Genomic DNA, 26,384 nt, shown 5'->3' on the forward strand with positions numbered 1-26,384 from the left:
AATAGCTTACATGCACGTGCACACACACACCCCATACTTGGGGCAATTCTTTAACAGGGTGCCTGGGCATCTACTGAATAATGTGAATGTTCTTTTGTAAACCACCTAATTATAGGTGGTATAGAAATTTTTAAAATAAATAAATCTTTCCTTTATAGAATTCTGGCCTAACTGGGTATATACTTTCATCAAAAGAAACTACACGCTGTGATTCCAGCCAGCGAGTTTTCTCAGGAATAGCCCTCCACACTCTGGAACTTGCTCACAGAAGGGCTATGCCAAACTCAAGACTACCTCTACTTTAGGAAGCAGGTGAAAGCCTGACACTTCTCCCAAGCCTTTAATACATGTGGTGACTGACTATCCACTCACTCAACATCTGGACTAGCTTGCCCACATTCCTTGTAACTACGAGCAGTTCCACATACGGTTATTCAACCGTACATATAATTTGCAAAGTTTCCAAGTTTATTAAAGACTAGTAAAAAAGGCCCGTTTCCGTAACAAATGAAACGGGCGCTAGCATATGGTTTAGGTTATTATTTTTTTGTTTTTCCTGTTTGATATTAAGGGATATAAGTGTTTGTTCAGATTTTTTTTTTTGGGTGGGGGTTTGAGGGACGTGGTGTGCTTTTGTGCATCGGGGGGGGGGGGGGGTTGTGGAGGTTTTTTTTTTTTTTTCAGAAATGCAAATGTGTGTCTTGGGGTTATCCTTTCCTGATTGTTGGATAAGTTTTTTTTTTCTTTGTTTTGCTGAAGAGCATTGTTGTTTTATATTTTTTGAAGGAAGAGGAGCATGTTATTTTGTGTCGGGTAAGGCAGGAAGAGAGAAGTGCTTTGCTTCTGGAAGGTTTTTTGGCATCCTGGATTAGTGAAATGATTTTCCCGAGGTGGAAGGGAGAGGAGCACGTTGTTGGGGCTTTTGGGGGGGGGGGTGGTGAACCGGAACGTCTTCTGTAAGGTTTGTGGGCATCCTGCATTTTTTTGACAATTTCCCCGGGGCGGAATGGAGAGGAGCACGTTGTTGGGGCGTCGGGGGGGGGGGGGGGGAGTGAACCGGAACGTCTTCTGGAAGGTTTGTGGGCATCCTGGATTTTTTTGACGATTTCCCCGGGTGAGAAGGGAGAGGAGCACGTTGTTGGGGTGTGGGGGAGGGGGGGAGTGAACAGGAACGTCTTGTGGAAGGTTTGTTGGCATCGTGGATTTGTGAAACGACTTGCCGGAGTCGGAAGGGAGAGGAGCATGTTGTTGGGGCGTCGGGGGGTGAACCGGAACATCTTGTCCTTTGCAGTCCGCTAGAGGGAAACGCTTGAAGGGGGGTGCGTCGGTGTAGGAATTGGGGGGAGGGGGTTGGTTTTGCAGGTTTGCAGCCAGTCTCCAGTGATTCCGAGGCAGGGGACGAGTAGGGAAACACTCCTCCCCCTGTGTCGGTCGCTGTTTGCTACTGGCTGGCTCGTGGCTCGTGTGGGCGGCGACGTCCCTGATGTTGAGGGGCATGCTTTTGTTTTTCAGCTCCACCTAGTCCACGTGAATGGAACGCAAGTATTTCGCACATACCCACAGGTAGCGGTGGTCCTCTACTCTCCGTTCTGATCTGCTCTTCAATGCCCACAGTAGGAATATTGTGCTATCGTTCTAGCGTTGCTCCTCTGTTCTCTGTGCTGCACAATAATGTGGCGTTCTGCTGTTGAATGCTCCTCTCTTCTTGCCTTGTACTTTCCTGTGATTGGTCCGCCTAACGTCGCATTGCGTTGCCTGGTAACGGTTCACATTGTGTGTGGTATTTTCTGATTGGTCCTTCATGCCTCCTACGTGATTACCGTTGCCTGGCAACGTGAATGTTTTCTTCCGTCGACGCGAGGGCGGGGCATAGGCTGGCTGGCTTCACCACCATGAATCCACGGACCCTTCAGGGAGTGATTGAGTGACTTCAGAACGTTGTCTTCAGAACGTTGAGGGTGCGTTTTATTATAGTAGATTTGCAATTCCGCCCATGAAGAAAGTTATCTGAGTAGCTTACAATCTAGTTTAGGGAGAGGGGAGTAAGAAGACTGGACATGACAGGAAAAGGTAGGGTTAGCAGTTTACAACTAAAATATATGATAGGAACATAACAGGGTAGCACATGAGAGGGGGTGGGTGGGGAGCTGTGTCATCCAGGCTGGCCCTTAGCGGTCCTTTGAAGATAGGGAGAATGGTTAGGTGTTTGCATTGGTAAACAGAAAAGTTCTGAGGTCTATTTTGAATTGTTGCAGTGAGGATTGTAACCAAAGGTGTTGCGGTAACATATCCCACTGCTCAGGGCCCTGGACTGAAAAGGTGGTGCGCGTGTGTAGTCCGAGAATCTCCCTGAAGAGGGTAAATGTAGGCATTTTTGCTGTAACGATTTTAGTGTTCTAATTATTTATTTATAAATGTTCATAAATAAATAAATTTAATACATTTATAGCCAGCCTATTCAAACATCTAAGTGGGGTACAATGAAACACTCATAAAATAACACATAAAACATTACAATAGAACATGGCAATAAAACATGCAAACACCCAAAGGTCCAAAAAAAAAAAAAATCCTGAAAACCCTCAAGAAAATGGTTTACAAAACAACAAGGTAGTAGGGAGTTAAGAGCTGGGAAAGATATAAAGGGTCACCAGATTGTAGAACCTTGAATACTAGGAACAGAATAAGTGATACTGTGGGTTACAGGCAATGTGCTGCTTTTGGGGGGGGGGGGGCGGGTTGCACATTTAAATTTCCCTTACTTTAACCACCCATTTGTTTACACCAACAACTTTATTCTACCCACTTTGTGTGTCTCAACTGCACTTGCTTGCTCAGCTGCCTGTTAGACGTTTGACATTATGCACATCATATCTTTAGTATTTGAATGCTCTAATGTGTACCTACTAAGGCACATTATTTGTTTTGTACTGAGATGTTTATCATATGAATGTTCTAATAATGCCTATTAAAGGGTTTCACTTGCATTGTGGTGACATTGACTATGAATTCTGGGGTACAACCAAAGTGGTTTACATTATATAAAAATTATTATCATCATTATATTCAGGCATTTTAAGTTTTTGTACTTGGGGCAATGGAGGGTTAAGTGACTTGCCCAGAGTAACAAGGCGCTGCAGTGGGAATCGAACCCAGTTCCCCAGGTTCTCAGCCCACTGCATTAACCATTAGGCTATTCCTCCACTCCATTCTGCCTCTTATGATGTATCATTTGTAACCTGCTTTCATTTATCATTATTTCTGTTATGTGATGTTTCTATGTACTAACTGTATCATGTTATTCCTATTAGGACTCAATTTGCCTGCCTCAGTTTACTTCATTGATTGTTACTTTTGTTACGCTATTAACCAAATTGCATGCTTTATGTCAAGCTTTATCTATGAATGAATCTTCATAAAGGTGGTTAATAACCCCTCGTCAATAATTAAAAAGTTAGATTTGAAAACTTATGCCAGAGCTGGTGTACATGCTCACACATAAATGTTGATATGAAAATTTCAACAGGGAGTATCTCTCATGCTACATTTCCCTCCTACTGCATCTCTCTCTTCCCAGCCCCACAAAGCTCTCACACTTACCTCCCCCCATACCTTAAAATCACCTCCAGTCTTCACCTGAGCAGCACCATCAGCTGCAGCACTCATAGGCTGCCTGCACCAGGGCTTTCTCTCTGAACCATCTCACCCCTTCAGAAAACAGGAAGTTGCATCAGAAAGGGGTGGTGGTGAGGCAGTTCAGAGAGAAAGCCTCAGTGCAGGCCACAGGCAGACTATGAGTGACACTGCTGCTGCCTGGGTGAGCATTGGATATGATTTTAAGGCACGGGGGAAAGTGGGGGGAGGGAAGGAGGGAATTGTGAGAGCTTTGCAGAATGGGAAGGGAGAGATACGGCAGGACGGAGAAAGAAGGAACTGAAGGGGGTGAATACATAATACATGCACCCTGAATGGATATGCCATTGTCACAAAACTTTATTCTGCAAACTACATGCTTAAGTGGGAGCTTCAGTCATGCGAACACCCTACTTAATTTACACAGCGCGTATTTGTAAGAGGGTATTTGTAGAAAAGTACTTAGGTGGAATTTTGGCATTTACATGCATAAACATATATGCCATTATTCTTTTTTTTTCTCCATATTTTTAACGTTTTTTCAGAACATAAGACAGAAACGTAAACACAAAAGCAAACAAAAACAACACTCCATGGTAAATAAGCATAAATAAAGATCAGAGCAACATTATCATCGTTCCATGACAATACCTTTAGACAAATATTCTGAATACATAAGGTCAAGTAGTGCTATGCGGTTCCTGACAAAAGAGGTCTAAACGAGCCCAAGTCCTTAAGACAGACTTAACTCTACAAAGTCTATGGGCCAGAATTGTTTCATATTTTCTTATCACACAAACGTAACTCCACCACTCATTATAATTCAGATGCACATTATTTTTCCAATTTGAAACAATTAAGTGCAAAGCAACTGCTAACAGGATATTGAACAACTTCTTATCTGACTCTAGAAGAGAGATATTAGGACAAGAGGCTCGCAGAATCACAACCTCATACGAGACCGTTGTAGACACAGGCAAGTGAAAACAGGTAGCCATGTAATACTTAGCACTTGTTATAGATTTGTCCCCACTGTATATTATTTATTTATATATATATATTTGCCTATACACCCATAAAATAATCGGGGGGAGGTAGAGGGGGGTAAACCCCTGCTCAGAGCTATCACGAACCTTGGCATTGAGAGTGCAGCTTATACTGAGTTTACAGTGGATGGTCATGGAACCAAAAAGATTGAAATCTTCTCACATGAGCCAAGAGAGAATCAGGAATCTGTTCAGTCTGACAGAGGGGAAGGTCACAGGAGAGTAAGATGGAAGCTTCAGCACAGACTGTGAATAAAGCCTGTCAGTGGTCATTAACCAGGCTTTGGGATGTGACACTCAGAGGCCAGGGCACAAATCAAGTCATATGTTCACCGTGCAGGGAAACAGGATGCAAAGGATCTTGGTCTAGACAAACTAATAGACTTTCTTGCATCTGTGAAAAAATACCAGCTGGGACCCATAAGAACCTTGTACTTGAATTCAGTTTGAATTACTGGAGAAGCAGTTACCCATCCTGCCCTATTCATGTCCAGTTTCTATGTGCAAAAAAAAAAAAAAATCAGTCATCTGGATTCATCTTTGGTAGTAGGCTGCCTTGAAAAGAAACATTCTCTAGGCGTCATAGGCTAGCCTTCCTAAATCAGGTTCTGAAGCTGTCTTGTCTTTGGGTGCTGGCAGAGAGAGGGGCTCCCTGCATCTGCTCTATTATCTCATCCCCTTAAGCCTGATGTCAGCCAATGCTACATTGAATTTCCTGCACATTAGAAAATAATTCTGGATGTTGTTCCAGCTTCCTGGCTCAAAGCCAAGGTTTTAATCTGCATGAAACAATCAGTACATTCTGTTTTTCTCTGCCATTTAGGTAAGGACATGTTTGTCCAGAGCAGTGCTGCCCTAATCAAATTAGTGCACCAGCCACTGCACTGCTGGCCATGAAGTCAGAACTACCTTCTGTAGGAAAGTTGCCAAACCAATGACAGATGCCAAGCAGGCAGGTCTTACAGACCTGCTAAAGAGCATGTACGATAAATGGAAAAGGAAGCTGCTCTGAAGTTACAGAACCATCAAGAGTACAATTTTCAGAAGTCATAAATACTTCTTTATCCAGTTAAAAAGTATGTCTGAAAACTTTCCATTCTCAGAGTATGCACCTGAGGCCAAGTTGGAGTAATTCCATGGAATGGCAGTAAGGTGGGGTGAGGAAGAGAGAGTGAGTTTTGCGCAGGATTATTTAAAAAATTTGCTTGACTATCTTTCAAGCAGACATAACCCATCAAAACAGTTTTCACAAATAAACAACATCGGTCATCAGCAGGGCTGCAGGAAGATAAAAGTTTTAATCGTAATTAATCGTGTGCATAAAATTTTTAAATCAAGATCATGTGAATAAAAGATGCCTGCCAACACCTTTTTTTCTTGCTTCTCCCTCTTCCCTCCCTTTGCCAGCATTGCCCCTCTGTCCTCTGAGCCCTTAGCTCTCTCCCCTTTGCTAGTATTGCTCCAGTGTGCCCATCTCTCTCCCCCTCCTTTTGCTAGTATTGCTCCAGTGTGCCCATGTCTCTCCCCCCCTTTGCCAGCACTGTTCCTCTATGCCCTTCTCTCTCTTCCCTTTTGCCAGCATTGCCCCTGTGCCCTTCTCTCTTCCCTTTTGCCAGCATTGTCCCTGTGCCCTTCTCTCACTCCCCCCTTGCCAGCATTGCCCCTCCGTGCCCTTCTCTCTCTCCCACCTTGGCCCCTCTGTGCCCTTCTCTCTCCTCCCCCTTGCCAGCATTGTCCCTCTGTGCTATTCTCTCTCCCCCACCTTTGCCAGCATTGCCCCTCTGTGCCCTTCTCTCTCCTCCCCCTTGCCAGCATTGTCCCTCTGTGCTATTCTCTCTCCCCCACCCTTTGCCAGGTCCTTCAAATGATCTTCCCTCCCCAGTCTCAGCATGCCTTCAGTACCCCACCTCCATATTTTCCCAGAATTACTTTCAATACCACCACCCCAGGCTTTCCTGTTTCACCTGTCTACAGAAATTGGGGCCATTTGCAGGAGCTAGTCCTTTGTGATCCTGCTGTTACGTGCTCTTCCTATGGCTCTGCCTGAGCCATCTGAGAACTGCAAAATGTGAGAGGCTGAAAATGTGTTAACTTCAAGTTCAATTTATCTGATATACTGCCAGTCTAATAAAAATCTAAGTGGTTTACCAAATTTAGTTAAAAGAATAAGGGGAGGATATTAAATTAAGTAGAGATCATAAGAACCAGAGCTACCTTCATGAGATTGGCAGGGAAGGAGATAAGTAAGTTTATAGTTCATGATAAGGGAAAGTTGGGAGAGATCAGAAGAAGGAGGTCTGCCATCCTTGTTCTTCTACAATCACCAATGTAATCAGCTACAGAGAAACAAATCAGCTAGTTTTGGTGTATGTATGTGTGTGTGTGGGGGGGGGGGGGGGAGGAGGTAGTCTTTTTCTCAGGGTTTCCATCTGTTTTTAATAAGGACTTCAAATTTTCAAATGATAGCTTGAGTCGTAGGTATAGGGGGAGGTTGAACCAGAGTAGAAGCAACTACACTGAAACACAAGATTCTTTTGGTATGAAGGTAAACATGGTGGAACTAAGGAATGAGAAGAATGTGCTGCTGTGACGAATTGAGGGCCCTCAAAGTAGAGTATGGAATAAGATGACTAGACACAAATGAAGGAAGAAGACCAGAGAACTGTATTTGATGACATAACACCAGGATTTTGTATGGAATTCCATAGGTTATGGGAAGCCAGTGTTGGTGATCACTTATGCCAATGCTATAGCTGGTATAAATGCCTGTGACTAGATATTAGCCAGAACATGTGTATAGTGTTATATTTATGAACATATTTGCGCACTCTACCATACTCCACCCATGTGCATGCCCACTGGCAAATTACATGCCATAAAAACATGCCCCTTGTGTAAAACTAGGCAGTTCCTTATAGAATTACTCCCCTGGTTTCCCATCTAGGCCCCAAGCCCATGCCCAAACCCCTTTCCCTCCCTAGAGTTTCTTACCATAACAACGGGGAGGATTCCAAAAGGAAGGAGTAAGGAACGCAAATGAAGAGTGCTGAGTGCACACCTTACTGAGTACATTGTAAAGAAGGAACAGAGAGTAGTGAGGCTTGAGAAAATTAGGGATGCACATAGGAGCACAAAGGAGAAAGATGGTATGAGAGATCAAGGGACTTGTAGGAGTGGAAAAAATTTTGACCCCTAAGGCTCTTGTACTTAATATGCTAAAAAAAACAGGCAACCAGTGCTGTGATGTTGAACATTAACTTAGTCAAATGTTTGAGCATCCAATAATAGTGTAACAGCCATGTTTTGAGTAAACTGAAATCCATGCAGAAGATAAACAGGAAGACCATTGTATAAAGCATTACAATAATCAATCATTCTTTTAAGGGGAGAGAATGATGGTTGCTTGGAAAAGGATTAGGGGAGGGACTGGGGGGGGGGGGGAAGAGACAGGTGTGTATTTACATTCACAATTGTCATTAATTACAGACAACTACAATTTATTCATAGATTATATTGGACATCAGTGAAAAGGGGGAAAATGGAACATGGGAGGGGCGGGAGATGTTGAAGGAACTGTGGGAATAAGGGTCCCTTGAAACACATGTGGTAGGATTTCCAGTAGTATGGAAATTTTGGAAACATATAAAGTGCTGGACGGGAAAGGACTAGGCAAATGACCGGGCAAAGTGTTTATTGGGGTTGATCCCAGGAGCAGGAGACTACAAAGGGGAGCAACAAGTAGCTCATATTTGAATTTTAGCAGGATAGCCAGATACTGGAAAATTGAAGCAGGCCTTTCAGTTGGGTATTACGTTAATATATTTGCTGAGAATAATGAAGAAAATCACCTGTGACTTAAGAGGAAGTGAGAAAACTATCTTAGAGCCCAAAGAATTTGGTCAAGAGGAAGGGGCAGGGTGAGTGCATTAAAGAAATAAATTTATAATCCACAGTGTGGAAAGGGGTCATCTAGTCTAGTATCTAATTTGGGAAGATGGTTGTGATCTTAAGTGTTAGGGCAGCTAGGCTGTCAATTGTTCATTAAAAGAGGAGTTATTCTGTTGCGCTTCTCAATTTCATGCTAAACGGTGTTTTTGGATAATAAAAAATAAAGTAATATAAACTTATCAATCTTAGATGTAACCAATACATGGATGAGGATGCTCATATCCTGGCAGGAAAGATATGGCTTCACAAACCTAATTCAACACAGGACCAAGAAAGAAGAGCAAATGTGAATGAATTTGAGATTAAATTACAGGGCATGTACATTGCATTTTCAAATATGACCCTCCTTTCCCCTGCCTTGTATTTAGCCTGCCCAAATGACAAGTGCAAAGCCCACAGGCCAGTTGTACTCATGAACAATTTTCTAATGGAAAATGTACTTGGATTTTCCTTTTGAAAATCTGTACAAAGCCTGCATGTGCAAAGTACCAGTTGACTTTGCAAAGGATGAGTATGATTTGGGCTTTTTAGGGATTCATATTCAAAAGAGAGTCCACCCAGATGCCATGAATTGAACTTGTCAACAGATGCCGTGAAATCCCAGAATGAAAGAAATAACACTGAGAACTTCCTCTGTACCTCTCCAGCTCTTTTCAAACTATGACTCAGAAGGGTGAGTGCCATCTTGGTGCTTCTCTTTTGGAAGGGGAGGGGAGGGAAGGGAAAAATAACTAACCCCAGGTGCAGGTTACATTAAAATAGTATTTCCTTATTGGTGTTGGGATGTAGCTGCAAAAGGATAACTCATTTTATCCAGACATGGATTCCCTTTTTATATTCTTTGACTCCTAGATTACATAGTGAATTATAGAATGCTTTACAACGTTAATATGTGGAGCCTTTGATAATCAAACTTCTGTAGGTGAGAAATTGATTGTGCTGTGTATTGGCTATTCTGGTTTATTTTTGACTATACATAGTGGAAAAGGTTACAGGGTGGGTGAGAACTGCTTTATTGTGGAATGAACATCTGCTGTGTAATACATCTTGTTGTTCAGTAGTATGAATATGAAACCTGAATAAAGATGACTTTACAAAAAATAAATGCTCAATCTATTTTTCTATTGCAAACAGACAGGGACCAGCACAGATATAAGAAGTTCTACTCAGAACTAAAACGAGCTACTTTCCAGGAAGCAGGTATGCATGGATCAAAAACAAAATCCCATTCTTATCAGCATTTTTATGTCTCCCCTAACATGCTCTGCAAATCTGATGCAGATAGGAAATTGAACAGAAGAAGTTATCGTTGGGTGGTGGGGGGGAAGACGCATATAGTGATCTCACAAGCCTTTTTTTTTTCCACTTCGGAAAACAGATTTTAAGCTCCTGTCTGCACCCAGATGTTCTGAAGTCCATCACTGGCACAGGGTGTTAGGAGCTGACCACATTCCCCAGTACACCACCCTGGCTTAGAAGAAGTGCAGCTCTCTGTCCCTTTGAACTGTGTATCCATGTCTCTTGGTGACTGCAGTGGCAATAATTTCTTGCCAGAGCCCTCTCTGTACAAACACAACACTGAGTCACATAGATGGCATTTAAATACATAACATTTTCTTTTTCCTGCAAGTTACTATAAAGGAATCCTTAGGTGACAGAGGGCACATTGCTCTTCCTGAACACTAACAGTGGCTTGATCACTCCCCCTTCCCCTCAGTTATCTTCCCTGCTCCTGGTGACTGAGCATACTATTTTCTGGTCTGGAAAGAATCTCCAGCCTCCTGTAACACACTGACAGTATCCTCTTTTTCTGTGTAAAAGCTCTGTATTACAGCTTTCGTACAAATGCCTGAGAAACAGCAACAAATAGTCTGATTCAAGAGATCCTGGAACCTCTTTCAATGTTTCTAATAATAAAACACCTTATTCCACCGAAAAGAGAAAACACTATCCCTGCTGAAGCTATTGTCTACCTAAACTACGTAAGATAGATTTCTGTACTGCATATTACTATGGACTGTGTAGTTTTAGTTTAGACCAATGTCTTTGCAAAACTGTAGCAAGACAAGAGCAGAATGGAAAGATGAATATTCTAAAATATTCAGTTTTTACATTTAATGCAAACGACTCTCCGGTACTATGTAAGCCACATTGAGCCTACAAATAGGTGGGAAAACGTGGGAAACAAATGTAACAAAAAAAATATATATACTGTCAGACAAGCTTTGCAGGTGAAGCACACATCTGAAGCATATAAAATCAAAGAGAAATTGGATACTTCACACTGAGAAAACAAAGTTGCTTACCTGTAATGGAGGTTCTGTACAATACATCAGACACATAAATCGGTGAGACAGTATACAAAGCTGACTGATTCACAAACCCAGACAGCTTTATAAACAGCCAACACAGAAGACTCTCAGGCTCCAATGCACAAAGCTTTCTGTGCTAGGAACGTTTGTTTTAAACTGGTTCTAGCCAGTCTAAAGCAAACGTTATTTAGCAAGTAATGTACTAAGGGGTTTTCCGTGGGTTAGCAGCCACAAGAACCTCATGCAAATGTATTACAATGAGCTCATTACTATTCTCATAAACATTCCAGGTGATGCACTGCTCCAGAATGTCTAGCTCTAATGAGCTAATTTTACAGCTGCTCTGGAGCTGTTGTATGAGAAAGGAAACACAAACAGGCAGCTGCAAGGGCTGCCTGCTTGTGTTCCTTACCTCTTCCCTCCCGATCACCTCATGATCCCCTCCAAAGAACCCCCAAGGATTGTTAAAAATCTCTGGTGGTCCAGTGGACCCTGACCCCTCTGCACCTTCCAAGTAACAAATCCTTAGTGGTCTGGTAGACCCCAAGCCCACCCCCAGCCCTTGCATGCAAGAAATCCCTGGTCCAGTGGACCCCAAGCCCCCTCAAAGCAAGAATGACCCTGGTGGTCTAGTGACCCCAACCCTGACCCCCCCACATGGCAACAATGGCCATGGTGGTCTAGTGACCCCTTGAGTTCTCTCTCCCCTCCCCATACCTGGAAAAAGATGGAGGCAGGAAGGCGGGAGTAACACCTCCCACCCTTCTACCTTGTGACCCGCCCTGCACAAAACGGCAGCGCTAAGCCACGGCCTGGTGCATCCTGGGATACACTAGCGGGTCTAAGCGCCATATAAGGAAGAAAATTCATACGGTGCTTAGCCCTGCCCAGTGCATCCCAGGATACACCGAGCCGGGGCAGGGCACCACCATTTTGTGCAGGGTGGGCCCGAGGCAGGAGGGTGGGAGGTGTTGCTGCTGCTTCCATCTTTTTCCAGGTACAGGGGTGGGGGAGAGGGTGACTAGACCACCAAGGCCATTCTTGCTTTGGGGGAGGGAGGGGTCAGAGGTCCACTGGACCACTGGGGATTGGTTGAGTGGGGAGGCTGGGAGGAGGTACGGGGGCGGGGAAGTTCACGGTCCACTGGGCCTCCAGGTATTTGTTCTTTGGGGTTGTGGGGCACTCGTGGGGGAGGTGTTGGAGTCTGATCGGATCTGCATCAGAAGCTGTCAAATGCATTTCACAACTTGGAGTCTCAAACAATGATCGATGCACAAAGGGGGGATCCATGCAGTTCATTTGTATGCGATCTCCTTTGTGCGTTGGTCGTTGTTTGTGACTTACTAAATTTTACCGAGGCAACCATATTTTATGGCTGAGTTTGTGCACTGGGCCCTCAGACAGAAGGCTTTATTTGGAGCATTTACAGGACTTCCTGCACAGCCATTATGATCCTCTCAGAACTTATTGCCAACTCTCCCGGAAGGTGAGTGGGTACGAGGACCTGAACTACTCTGCTGTTCTACGGAGAAGTCATCTCCATCAACCATCATCATGAATCAGCCAAGCAAGTGTGAAATCTCATAGCCAAGGGCTGCCCTATAGTGCTTTGCATTGATTTCTGAGGGCCAAGAATACTCTGGGGAAATTGACTGTTAATTGAAAAAGCCTTTCAGACCTGCTGGTCTGAATGCACTGTTTTGGAGACAACCTCAAGACAGCAATGAGATATAAAGGTGTGAACAGACCACCACGTTGCAACTCTGTCTATTCCTTCAATGGACACTGAGTAAGGATGAGAAACTGATGCTGCCATGGCTCTGACTTGATATGCTTTCACTGGATCTTTTGGGAATTCATTTGCTAATGTAAAGATGATACTGTTATTATGAATTACCTGCTACAGAGCCCATTGCATAAAATAGACACTGTGGCAGATAATGCGAGATAACCATTAGAAAACTACCCTTTTAGAGGTAGTTTCATAGCAGACAATACATGAGCTCCCCATCCTGGATGCATACATTGTGGATACCGCTTTGTGCTGAGGCTGTTGTATGTTTCTCACCACTGAAGGGAATGTAGAACCCAGCTGTTTTTCCTTAATTAGTGAGATAACAGCTGGGTCACCTGATTCCACTGGAACTTTAATATTCACTGGACATACACAGAGGGAAATATATAGTCACATGAATCATGGCTGTCACATGGCAACAAACATCATGAACAGCTAACCAGCCAAGGAACCTGTTCTATACATGAGACTCCCAGTGATCTCCATCAGATCATCTGCTTTCTTACCTGAGAGGAAGACTTTCCTTAGATGGATGTCTATTCACGTGACAGACGGCACATTGCTCTTCCTGAAGACTAACAGTGGCTTGATCACCCCCCCCCCCCCAGCTATCTTCCCTGCCCCTGGTGACTCCCCTGTGACCTGGTGGACTTGTTGCAATGAGTGTGAACATTGATTCTGGATAGGTAATAAGGAAACCCTGTGATTATATCCCTTAAATTACTACTACTGCTACTTATATTTCTAGAGCACTACTAGATGTATGCAGCAGTGGCGGTGGGGTGGGGGGGGGCGGTGGGGACCAAGGGGGGGGGGCGGTGGGGGCGGTCTGCCCCAGGTGCACGCTGCTGGGGGGGGGGGGGGATGCCGCGCGCCTGTCTGCTCCGCTCGTTCCGTGCTCCCTCTGCCCCAGAACAGGTTACTTCCTGTTCCGGGGCAGAGGGAGCATGGAACGAGCGAAGCAGACAGGCGCATGGCACCCCCCCCTCCCCCAAGCAGGTAAAAATGCACCTGGGGGGGCCTTTTGCCGGGGGTGGGGGGTCGCGCTGCACCCGGGGGGGTGTCCTTTTTCCGAGGGTGGGGGGGGGTTGCGCTGCACCCGGGGGGGGGGGGGCGCATCGGCGATCCGCCCCGGGTGTCAGCCACCCTAGGAATGCCATTGGTATGCAGTGCTGTACACAAATATGTAAGATAGTCTCTGCTTGACAGAAATTACAATCTGTTCAAGACAAATTGGATAAAGAAGGGATTAGGGAGTCATTTATTGTGGGAATGATTAAGACAAACTTGGATACCGAACATGTGAATAGGGGGTTAAGAGTTAAAAACAGCCTCAGTTAAAGGACAGCTTGACCTTTTTTGGAGAACCACCCTTCAAAAACATAAAATACAGGTAAAGAAAGATAAAGACTGTTTTCTTTGAAGGCGGGTGACTGCTATCACTAGGCATATTGTAAAGCCTGTCAGATTGCTGATAGTCCAAAACCAGAATGGAGTGAAATGGATAAATGAGAATTCCACTGTTTACTCTTTTAAAAAGTACGAAGACTAGGGGACACGCCATGAAGTTACATAATAGCACATTTAAAATAAATAGAAGAAATATTTTGTCACTCAACATAGAGTTAAGCTCTGGAACTCTTTGCTAGAGCAACTGGTAAAAGCAGTTAATGTAGCTGGATTTAAAAAAAAAGGTTTGGACAAATTTCAGGAGGAAAAGTCCATAAACCATTATAAAAGTAGACCTGGGGAAAACCACAGCTGATCCCGGGTGTCAGCAGCATGCTACTTTTTGAGACTCTACCAGAAACTTGTGACGTGGATTGGCCACTGTTAGAAGCAGGATATTGAGCTAGATGAACCCTCTGTGTGATCCAGAAGGACAACTCTCATGTTTTTACATTCAAAAAAGCAAGATCCAGTATTGATAATGAACTCTGTGCACCGTGAAGAAAACTTCCTATGCTGAGAGGTGAACATGTGAGCGTATGCATCCTTGAGATCTAGGGAGCATAACCAGTCTTCTATGTCTAGAAGATGAATCCTGGTTTTTCAGAGATGTACTGAGGTCTCTTGGGTCCAGTATTAGTCTCCTATTTCCTGATTTCCTACAAAATAATAAATATCTAGAGGAGAAGCCTTTATTGACTTCTGGTTAAAAGGTTCTGGAAACTTCGACAACTGTAGGAGAGATTATATCTCCTGCTGAAGGACAGCACCATGAGACTGACTTATATGGAAGGCTGACCCGCTACTGGTAGTACTGCAAGACTACCACTAAAGTCAATGCTATCAATTTGAACCTGGAGCCAGTGAGGGAGCATGAGATCACCACCTTTGGGTAAGTCCCGAGTTTGTCTCAGTATTTGGGGTGGAGGATCAGAAAGGAGGAGGTGGGATTGTGGAGCCAGGGGAGGGGACTGGAATGGAGGTGTTGGGGAGCCGAACGAGTGAATCGGACAAGAGAAGATGGTTGTGGTTGGGGGGGGGGGGGGGGGGGGAAATCGGATCAGCGACCCAGAAGATATGTGGGTGCCAGCTGATATTAAATTCTGGTACCTACATAGCTAAGTGGCAAAACATAGGACAGCCTTTTTGTGGGATCCTATTTAGCTGCTTAATTATGCAGGCACAAGAACTGAATTGCATAAGTAACAGCTCCTCTCCGACTCTGCCCCCAGATCGCCCTGGCACTGGCTAGGATTTTGAATGTGCAGTCTGAGACAGTATTCAGCAGCACTGTCCAGATAAGTGCCAAATCAGCAGCCAGCCTGCTCATCATGGTTTAAGTGGCCAAGAGCCTCTCCTGCCTGCTTAAACCATGCTCAGTCTGCGGTGGCGGCTAAGAAAGCAAATAGAATGTTAGGTATTATTAGGAAAGGAATGGAAAACAAAAATGAGGATGTTATAATGCCTTTGTATCACTCCGTGGTGCGACTGCACCTCGAATACTGTGTGCAATTCTGGTCACCGCATCTCAAAAAAGATATAGTGGAATTAGAAAAGGTACAGAGAAGGGTGACGAAAATGATAAAGGGGATGGGACGACTTCTCTATGAGGAAAGGGTAAGGCAGCTAGGGTCTTTAGCTTGGAGGAAAGATGGCTGAGGGGAGGTATTATAAAGGTCTATAAAATCCTGAGTGGAGTGGAACAGGTAGACGTGAATCGCTTGTTTACTCTTTCCAAAAATACTAGAACTAGGGGGCACACAATGAAGCTACTAAGTAGTAAATTTAAAGCAAATCGGAGAAAATATTTCTTCAATGTATAATTAAACTGGAATTCATTGCCAGAAAATGTGGTAAAAGCAGTTAGCTTAGCAGGCTTTTAAAAAGGTTTGGATAACTTCCTAAACGAAAAGTCCATAAGCCATCATTAAGATGGACTTTGGGAAAATCCACTGCTTATTTCTAGGATAAGCAGCAATAAATGTATTGTATTGCTGTGGGATCTTGCCAGGTACTTGTAACCTGGATTGGCCACTGTTGGAAACAGGATGTTGGGCTTGATGGACATTCGGTCTGTCCCAGTATGGTAATGCTTATGTTCTTATGGATATCGAGCCCTGAATTTTCTTGCCTGGAGGACTTCGAGGTGCCATATGCTTAATTTGAAATGTGGTTTGTCTCAGAAAATGGGAGCACTTCTGGATGTTGTTGCGGGTGGGGGTAGGAAATCTTCCACCCATAAGAGTATTTCTTAAAGCCCCCAGGGCGTGTCAAAACCAGATTTATTTAATACATTTATAACACGGCTATCCAGCCATCTAGGCCGGGTACAATATAACACTCATAAAAACAGATAAAACATTATGAAGAAAACATGTTGAACTCAATTTTGGTAAAGGGAGGAACATGAAATGAAAAAAAAAATTTTTTTTCCTATTGGGGCAGACCAAGGGAAAGTCTGAGCAGAGGGGAAAAAAAGGAAAACAAATTCTTTAGAAGCAATAAAGAAAAAAAATTCATAGAGCCAAATTTGCATCTAAGTGACAGTTCAGGTACAATTAAATTGAGGGGACTCAGGAGGTAGCTGCTGCATGCTCAGTTTTCTTCTGAACTCTGCAAAAGCTATGCTTGTCAGCACCGTCAAATGATGTCATTCACACTTGTGTGGCCAATTCATCCTGTCTGACAATGAACCAGATCTTCAGTAAGGTATACAATATTATTAAATTCACCTAGAATAGGGCAAGCTGATACAGAAAGAATATTTCCTTTGCCTGTTTTGCTATGCAGGTGCAGCGGGCCCAGAGGAATGGCCTCAGTCACTTACCGCATCCTTTTCTGGATTACAGACTTTAACCCACAGGATATGGTCCAGCAGCCAGTCAATGGGCTTATCCTTGTAGAACATGAGGATGAACTCGACAATTAAACTGAGGTCCAGAGACTTAAACATCTTCCCTGAAAAAGAAAGCCAAGTGAGCTTGGATGATTCATTGCATACTGCATTTATGAGTTTTCAGGTGCACTGAAGTGATACATTCCTACTAAAAGGAATCTATTTTCTATGCCACATTAGAACTGACATGATAGAACCCACTGGTAACCTCCACTATCACCAGTCAACAAAACTAATGCAATGCAGCACACAGATGTATTACCATGGACAGTGCAGCCACAAGAATGGGGAGGAGTAATAGCCTAGTGGTAAGACCAGAAAGCTGAGAACCAGAGAAGGCAAGGTTCAAATCCCCCTTCTTCCAATGATGATTTTTCTATTTTGGACAAGTCCACTTCATCCTCCACTGCCTCAGATACAACTATGGCTTCAAACCCTTTTGGGAAGGGACCAACCAACTGAACTTTAATGTAACTCATCTTATCCTTGGATTTGGAAAAGCGAATAATTAAATCCTAACTGACACCCATCTGTCTCCAACAATTTTGAAGTAACAGCAGACTGCTACCTGAAGGGTGGCAGGTCACAGCAGTATCTTGCACCCTTGATGGGGAAGTTCTTGCCTCACAGCATGCAGAGAGAGAGTCAAAATGCAGGTCATCTTATGAAGACGTGTTCATTACCAACAATGAACAGTAAATCCGGTGTTAATATGTTATGAGTCTATTTGCTTATGGGAGTAATTCTCTATACATTGCGTAGACACTGGGATGATGTATGTTAAGCGTGAACTCTTTAATGGCGGTTGTGATGTAACTGTCGTTATAGAACACTAGCACAAGTCCAAATTTATGTGCTTAACTTTAGGAGTGAGCAATTACACTAGCTCAATGGCTGGTATTTTATAATCTGCACGCATAACTGCTTGACATGCCCTCGAGCCACCCATGACCATCCCAGCTCTGCGTCCCCCCCTTTAAAATTGCACGTTCCAGAATTTGAGCATGCAACTTAAAGAATAATAAGGGCAGTTACATGTGTAACTACCAATTAACACCAATTATGGACAATAATTGGTTAAGGCCATTTAGCAGATAATTATTATATTGTTACAGTGGCAACTGACATTCTACGAGTTGTGCATGCACATTTGCAAGCTGGTTGAAATTTGAACACATAACTTTCTAGAATTAGGGTGATCGTGCAGTGGCATCCACATTAGCACTGCCTAGCAGTAACTATAATGCACAATACCACCTTTAGTAGGATGTTAGATGATGCACGGGTTAACACGTGTTAACTGTGAATGTTAAACTTAATGCTTTCTTGCAGATGAACTCCAAAATATTATCGTATTTCAAGGTGCCTATGATTTCTAGCTTTATGTTCCCAGGCTGACTTATCAGAGTGACAAAGGAGACATAAAATCAGGCCAGAAGAAATCCAGCCTACTTCAAGCCAGCTGTGAGCAAGTCAGTTAGTCAACCAGAAAAGCACAACACAGAACTCCAGAAGGGCATAATCGCACGTAACTGTACAATCAACATTTGACAGTGCCAGCATCTTTAATGCCAGCAACAAGTTCACAATCTATTGCAGAGATGTCACACATAAGAACTCCTGGCCAGACAAGCACCTTCATCCAACAAGCCTAGTCAGAGTGACAGCACTAGCAGAAGTGAGCAAGGGCTTCACCGTTCTGTGTTGTGCCAATCCTATCAGCCAGAACAGCAGTACTCCAGTACCTCTGGCTGTATACTCTTCCTATTGCTGGCATCAAATGCCTGAAGTTTGGCAGCTGTTCTCTCTTCCTTCCCCTTTCCCACTGATTCTTTTAGTTAGGACAGCTGCATGTCTCTGGGCTGCAAATTTGTGAAATTTGTGGTCCTTATTTTCTCCCACCCCCTCCAACATTAATCCCATGGATTAGGAGGAACATAGTAGCAGTGTCACACCTCAAATTGCACCATCTTCCTCTGCTTCTCTATACTGATGTGCTTTGAACCATTTAGGAAACACAGCAAAGGGAACTAAAGTAATCTCCAGAGGATGCTCTAAAAATCAAATGTTGATTAACATCCAAGACTCGACAAGTCGTGTTTCAGCCACTAAGCCTGCAACAAAAATCTCAAATGGAAGTTTATAAATTACTGCATCCAATAGCACAGCACATCATGTAGTAGCCCAGCAAACACCAGCTCCCGCCAATTAATGGACAACTGTAGATTAAGTGAGTTGAACAATGGAAAAGTCTCCAATCAACATTTCACTCCAGACTTGCAATGCGGCTAAACGCTGAAATCCAGTGGAAGCGAAAACCTGGAAGTTCAGCGTTTAAGATGAATCACAAATCTGGAGTGACACTTTGGTTGGAGACTTTTCCATTGTTCAACTCACTTTATCTACAGTTGTCCATTGTGTTGAGTCTTGGATGTTAACATATATTTGATTTTTAGACCATCGTCTGGAGATTACTTTAGTTCCCTTCGCTATGTATGTGTCTGTCTTTGAACTGCGGAGTTCTGTTCTGTATTCAGCACCATGCTATCCCTTGTCGCTTGAATTGCAACACCAATGTTAGGCAGCAAAGAAAGAGGAAGAAAAGGAGGCTGGAGGTCTCATAAAACTATTATCCTCTTCCTCCTAAGTGGCATGGACATCAGACCATGAACGAGAGAACTGGATAGAAGGAGAATGAAGAAGAAGAGAGAATTACAAGAATGAGTGAGGATATGAAGACACAAAACTGACTGGTATGTGTGGTGTGGGCAACAAGTGAGTAAGAAGATTAGAGGGGCTATAAGCTGTGTAAGGGATAAAGGGGCAGAATGATTGAGGGAATTAGAGGTGTTGCAAAGTGTGACCAAGGGCTTGCAAAGAGAGAAAGAGGAGACTGGAAAGAGTGCAGGAGGGTGGACGTGGTGCATGAAAGAATCAAAGATGCCATGTGGGTTCCTCCTCCCAATCCTGGATTTCCTTCTTAATCCAGGATCCCATCTTTCTTCTCACCCTCCCCAGTTCCCCGTCTCTTATTCTTTTATCCTCTCCTTCCTCTGTTCCCTTATTACTCCTATTGTCCCCTCCTTTTGCACCTCCAACACTCTTCAAATGTTTCCCTCCTGACAAATAACTCTTTCCCGTGTTCTCTGTTTGAAATCCACCTCCTCACTGCCCAGTACCGCTCACTAAGATCATCGTTTTGAGGATGAAGGTAACTGAACACACATGTATTGTCAGATTAAGATTTTAGAAAAGTAAAATAAAACTAACAATTTAATATGTAAATATATGCAAGTCTGTGTCATTTCCCTTCCCTCAACCCTTTTGGAGGGTAATTTCTATAAAGTTGTATCTATTTTACACCTGCTTTATAAAGTCAAGCATGCGCCTACTTGAGTTTATAAATTAGTAGTGTAGGTGTGAAAGAGCTCACATACATACAGGTGTCAATGCACACACCAGCTCACGGGATGGTGTAAATATTACTATTTTCTGCAAGTAGGTGCATAATTTAAGGAATTTCATCATCTATCCGGCCAATATTCAGAGTGATTTAAGCAGGTAGGAGAGGCTCCGGCCATTTTAAATCGTGGTGAGTTGCCCAACTGCTGATACTCAGTGGCACTAAGCCAGGCAGTGTCACTGAACATCGTCTCTGACCATCCATGTTAAAAGTGGGCAGGTCAGAGGCGGCCTGGGGAGGTGTGGGTGATGGGACCTGCATAGCTAAGCGAATAAATTTAGAACATCTCAAAAGCTGTCCTAAATTCACCCGCTTATCTAAATGTGCCCCAACATTGAATGTCGGGTGGTATCCATATAAGCCCCGGCGGCCAGCGCAGCACCAGTCAGCACTGAATATCCAGGACTAACATCCAGCCACGCTCAATGCTTATGTTTAAATCTGTTTATTAAATTGGAAGTCAAACCAGTATAAAATGTAAGAAACAGACGTCAATAAAAACGAAACATATCAAGTATATTTGTATGCAAAAAGAAAAAAAAAAAACCTCAAAACACCCTTCCCTTAAAGCTACACCCTTTTTCAAACATCACAGATACTCAGTGTATTATTTATATACAGTTAACACCCTTCTGAGATACAGTAATCAAACAGGGGATAACTAATCATAATAATAATAACAACAACAACACAATACACCTTAAAGTATGACTTGGGGAGTTGGACTCTTATACCCCCCCAGTCAGGTAAACCACCCAGTCCAAAAACAAACCAAATATAAACTAGCCTTACTCCCTATAAACATCACAAATTACCCTCCCCCCCAACCCCCACCCCCCTCCTCATAGTCCCAGTAGGATAGTGCAGAGGTCCCAATCTCCCATCCATGAGCTATTTAGGAAAATAAACTAAGGATTAATAGATTGGATATATGTAGCATGCACCCCCCCCCCCCACCCCACATGGCCATAAACAACTTCTTCTGATTAACAGTAAACTTGGTTTGGCCTTTGCTCCAACATCAGTGCATGCAATAGGTTTCACCAAGCACAAAAAGAACGTGCTTCCCCGTTTATCCATATAAGAATAATCTTTTTACCAAGTGCCCTAGCTTTCCAAAGCAAAAGACAGTTGCCTTGGTTCTGTATTTTAAAGGCCTCATATTTATCCAAGAGTAGACCCACCGGCGAAAGAGAAATAGACTGGTCTTAATAATCTTTCCATGTAATGCAATATTGCCTACCAAAAACCCTTAATTTCTGGCCAAGACTAAAAAGCATGAAAAATGGAGTTAGGCCCATTTTAAACAAATCTGGGTGTCTACCAGACTTATAAGCTTGTTCTTGAGTAAAATAGGCCCTGTAGAGCACTCTAAATTGGCACTCTCTCTCTCTGAAATCCACACGGTCAAGATTTAAAAGCGTTGACTCGCCATCGGCTGAATACCTACCCCTATGTGGATAAGTTGGGCTCCACTCATGCTCTGCCCATATTCTGCCTCCATGCACATCCACAGTGAAAGTATGCACCATGAAATTTACGCACATAAGTTCACACCAATTTAATTATTTATGCATATAAGCAGCCTCTTATACTAAAACATACAAACATTTATGGATGTTTTTAATGTCTAAAACTAGGTGGTTCCTTATAAAATTAGCCCCTCAGGGTTCATTTTCCCCAATGCGGCCCAACATCAAAATGAATATGACACCCCTGATTTAGGGACCCTTTTACTAATGTGTGCTAAGTAGTTAGTGCATGAATTAACACACAGCCACAGCAACCACTACTGTTCTGACACGACAGCCCATGCTAACTGCATATGCTGATATGACGTGGGAAATGGGTGTGGACTGTGCACTACATTTACTCCCGCATTCTATATAGCGCGCCTAGAGATTTGCGCCAAATCCAGGCAGATTCCATAACAACGCATGTAACTTAATTGGCTTAATAAGCTAATTAGCATTGATAACAGCACTTAAGCCATACTGAGCACTAATTGGCAAAATAAGAATTTACACGCACAACTTGCTAAGTGTATTCTATAATGCACTTCTAACATGTGCAGACAAAAAGGGGTGTGGTTATAAGCGGTCAAATGGGTGTTTCATGGGTGCTCTGAAATTTGTGCGCGGAGTTATAAAATATGCACCAGTACTCAAATGCCAGGCCACCCTTCAGGGGTGGGGTGATCACTGAGGGACCCACCCCCACAACAGCCAGGCCCCCTGCAACCAGTCACAGAATCTATGACAAGGCAGAATTGGTCTGTAGAGCCTGAGCTCTTTCATTAAAACTTGGGGACCATGGGTCAATTTTAGCAGACAATGGAAAAGGTGCTGGTACTCAGTACCCCTCAAACAAAGCCCTGAGAATATGGCCCAGTGCGTCTAAATCTACGTGCCAGGATTTACGCCATGTTTTTGTTGGTGCAAATGGATACGCATAGTTTTAGGTGCTGGTATATCAACTAAGCGTATTCTATACACCACGCTTAAATCTAGGCGCCACTTATAGAATACACTTAGGCAAAAATGTTTTCCGCACTGATATTTTAGGCGCCATATATAGAATCCCCCCCTTAGTGTACAGTAATTCACCACATGCCGTCACTGTTGCAGATAGCATGCACTTACTACCTCTTAAACAGGAAGTGGCAAGTTCATTCACGCTGGTAATATATACTTACCATGCAGTAAAGAATTTTTTTGTGCGGTAACTATGTGGAAATATGCTGGGAACACCCCCAACCGTTTATTTGGATTTGCTCATACCATTTTCAGTAGTGGCTCAAGGTGGGTTACATTCAGGTACACTAGGTATTTCCCTGTCCCTAGAGGCCTCCCACTCTAATATTTGTACCTGAGGCAAGGGAGAATTAAGAGGGTCTTTTACTAACGTGCGCTTAAGTTTTTAGCACGCGCTAAACGTTAGAGATGCCATTTTGTTCATATATGCAGGAGCAACAAGGAGATGCGAACCTCTTCCCTGAAGAAGGAACACAAAACCTGGCCATGTCGGCGGAGGTTTAGTGTGGGTGAAAAATCGCTGCCAAAGCTAACTCATAAGCATCTCAATATGATTGATGAAGAGTGAAAGAAAAAGAGAGTTAAAAAAAATTGGGTGGATCAATGAAGATGTATGCAGCACCATAAAATTATGGGACGTTGTTCCCGAATGGGCTATGCTGTTGATTATTCTGAAGATCCCCGTATACAAAAACAATTTATGTGAAGTTAAAGACAATGAGGATGTGAACTTGGACTGTGTAATACTTATGATTTGAAGGTGTTTGGGACAAATTCATTTGAATTGTGTAATTAGTCCCCACACTTATACTGTGAGGTCCTCTTAATTTGAATGTATCCCTATGGACATATCTAACGTTTAGCGCATGCCTATTTTTAGTGCATGCTAAAAACGCAAGCGCGCTTTACTAAAAGACCCCCTATATGATTTGCCTAAGAACAGGGCACCCCTGGATGTCAAGCCCAGTGCTCTAACCAGTAGGCCACTCTTCCACAGGCTTGTCACCTACCCTGTGATAAGTGCAAAACTTTACCTCACTTTAGTAAAACAGTCCCTTCATGTGTGCAGTGCACAACACTGTTAGATATGTGGCAAATAACTCCCTTTGTATGAGAAATGGAGGTCAAAGTTCCCCAGACCTAGTTTTGTTCAGAACATTTTACATTTTGTTGTTCTGATAGCTGTTAACTTGAATACATATGCTGGCTGCCCTGCCTCACCTGTGACATGATTCTTCACATCTGTTTGCATCAGTCTAAGCATGTTACTCTCCGGCTTATGAAAGATTATCAGACACTGTAATAAAACATCTCATTTCTGACTTTGTTGTTTTGAAGCTGACTGTATGTACAGACTCTCTCAAGACAGACTCTGAAGAGTCTGAAGAGCTTATTAAGATACCGAGCAATTAAATCTCCCTTAATGATCAGTTAGTTTTCTCACCTGTGATTTTTTTTTGGGGGTGGGGGGTAAAAAGTATTTGAAATGGAATGAAAGGGAAGTTGTTTCATTACCAATAAACCCCAGTTGTGAGAACTCCAGGATCATCCAATCTTCTGAGGGCTGTTGCAAGGCAAAGTTCTTCATTGTACTTAGATAGTTTGGTTTGGCTACAATATCATCTTCCAGCTGCAAAGAGAGGGAGAAAAACTCTGGAAACTCAGTTATGACCTCTGAAGCTCCTATCCTGCCCTTCCTATTTTATCTAGTCACATTTTTTAATCACCTCTTTTCCAAATAGCACAAAGTATAAGGGCACAAATCAATTAAATACAAACACAAATAAATTTCCTTCCATATGCTTACAAGTTCCAAATAAGCAGGGTACACAAAGAACAAGATGAGGTCTTAATTGGTTTACAATCTTTTAGTGGGTACACTTGAGCCAATCATCTCTGGAAGATCTCAATGATCCAGACCCTTCAGGCCTTTTGTTTTATCTAATCAACTTGGTAATTCTATCTACGGCTTACATTAAGACTTACGGTGAATCACAATAAAGCAATAGCAACCCTTCCTCTATCATACATCTTATTTAGGACTTCTGATTTCAGGCTTCAAATCAAAACCTGCTAAAAATAATTAAATGGAGGAGTCCATGATGGCTGCTGTAGTGTTAAGACGTGTGCAAGTTCTCTCCACATTGTCCACTTACATTATGCCTAATGCTTTGGGAGGCCTTCCACCCAACCCACTTAGTGGGCGGTCTTCCCTTCATTTTGTCAGGTAGAGATCACCACATGCACTAGCGCTTCAGTGGGCAACCTGGCTGCTCATGTTTTAGAAAGGGGTTCGAGCTTTGGGAGCGAGGTATCACTTAGCTCAGAAGGTCCTGTTACTCCCTGTGTCTCAGGATGGAATTAGAGGCAAGGAGCTTCTGGGGTCAGCGATGGCATCCCCATCAGCGTCAGGAGAGAGTGGGTCGAAGGCCAAAATCCCGCCTGATGTAGGGTTATCTCAAGCTACGACACTGAGTGATAAGCCAGTAGGGGAGTGACTAGAGAGACCTACAGTGGAACCGGAGCTGGTTCTACTGCCTTTGATCAAACCAGCACAGCCAATGAGGCACAACATCTGATTCCCTACACACGAGGCAGAACCCTACAATCAGGGAGCCAGTATCTGTTGACCATTCCCTCCTTCCGGACTATATGCTATGAGAATATTAGGAATTCACTGTTTGGTGGTGTAGGCCACAACCTCTGGAATTTTTCGCTGTATCTGCATAAGGAAACGTTTCTTTCAAAATTTAACACACACCTAAAATCCTACTTTTATGACAAAAAAATTATGGATCCTGAAGAATGGTCATCAGCCCTGGAAGTCTGCCATGCTCTGAGGCACACAGGCTCAGTCTCTCTCCTTTTTTTTACTTCTCCCTTTCCTTTCTCCTTTTCTGCTCGATGAAGTGTAGCTTCTCTTTATTTCCTTTTCCTATTTATATATTTTTAATTTACAATTGTTAACCACTTAGCTGCGACTATGATAGGCGGCATATCAAAATAAACCTAAACTTGAACCAAACCAGCTCACCCTTCACAGCAGCGAGAGCTTGTTCCTTTGCTCCCAGCACTGTGCTGTTGTTCTGCTGGTGCTATAGTTGGCAGTGCAGCATCTTTTAAATGCAAGGACATGCCCTCATTTTCTCATGAAAGAGGACATGCTGCGGTGTGGCAATGGCAGTTCCAGCAGAAGAGCAGCAGAAGTTAAGAATAAACTCCCACATTGAGTTAGGATTCATCAATTGATCAAGTAGGGATGGGGCTGATGCTGGCAGATACTGGGAAGATGGTGAGATAAAGATGCT

General features: G+C 43.3%; 1 protein-coding gene across 2 annotated transcripts in view; it reads right to left on the minus strand.

Moving 5' to 3' along the window:
- Window positions 1-26,384, minus strand: part of MGAT4B (alpha-1,3-mannosyl-glycoprotein 4-beta-N-acetylglucosaminyltransferase B) — a 421,878-nt gene that overhangs the window by 26,660 nt on the left and 368,834 nt on the right. For both annotated transcript variants that reach the window (XM_030211615.1, XM_030211617.1), the window contains exons 8-9: window positions 24,592-24,706; window positions 17,011-17,141 (exon numbers count right to left, since the gene is read on the minus strand). In XM_030211615.1, the coding sequence (XP_030067475.1) occupies window positions 17,011-17,141; window positions 24,592-24,706 (246 nt within the window). The remainder of the gene's footprint in view (window positions 1-17,010; window positions 17,142-24,591; window positions 24,707-26,384) is intronic.

The sequence above is a fragment of the Microcaecilia unicolor genome, chromosome 8, assembly GCF_901765095.1.
Source record: "Microcaecilia unicolor chromosome 8, aMicUni1.1, whole genome shotgun sequence".
In the NCBI taxonomy this organism is placed as follows: Eukaryota; Metazoa; Chordata; class Amphibia; order Gymnophiona; family Siphonopidae; genus Microcaecilia; species Microcaecilia unicolor.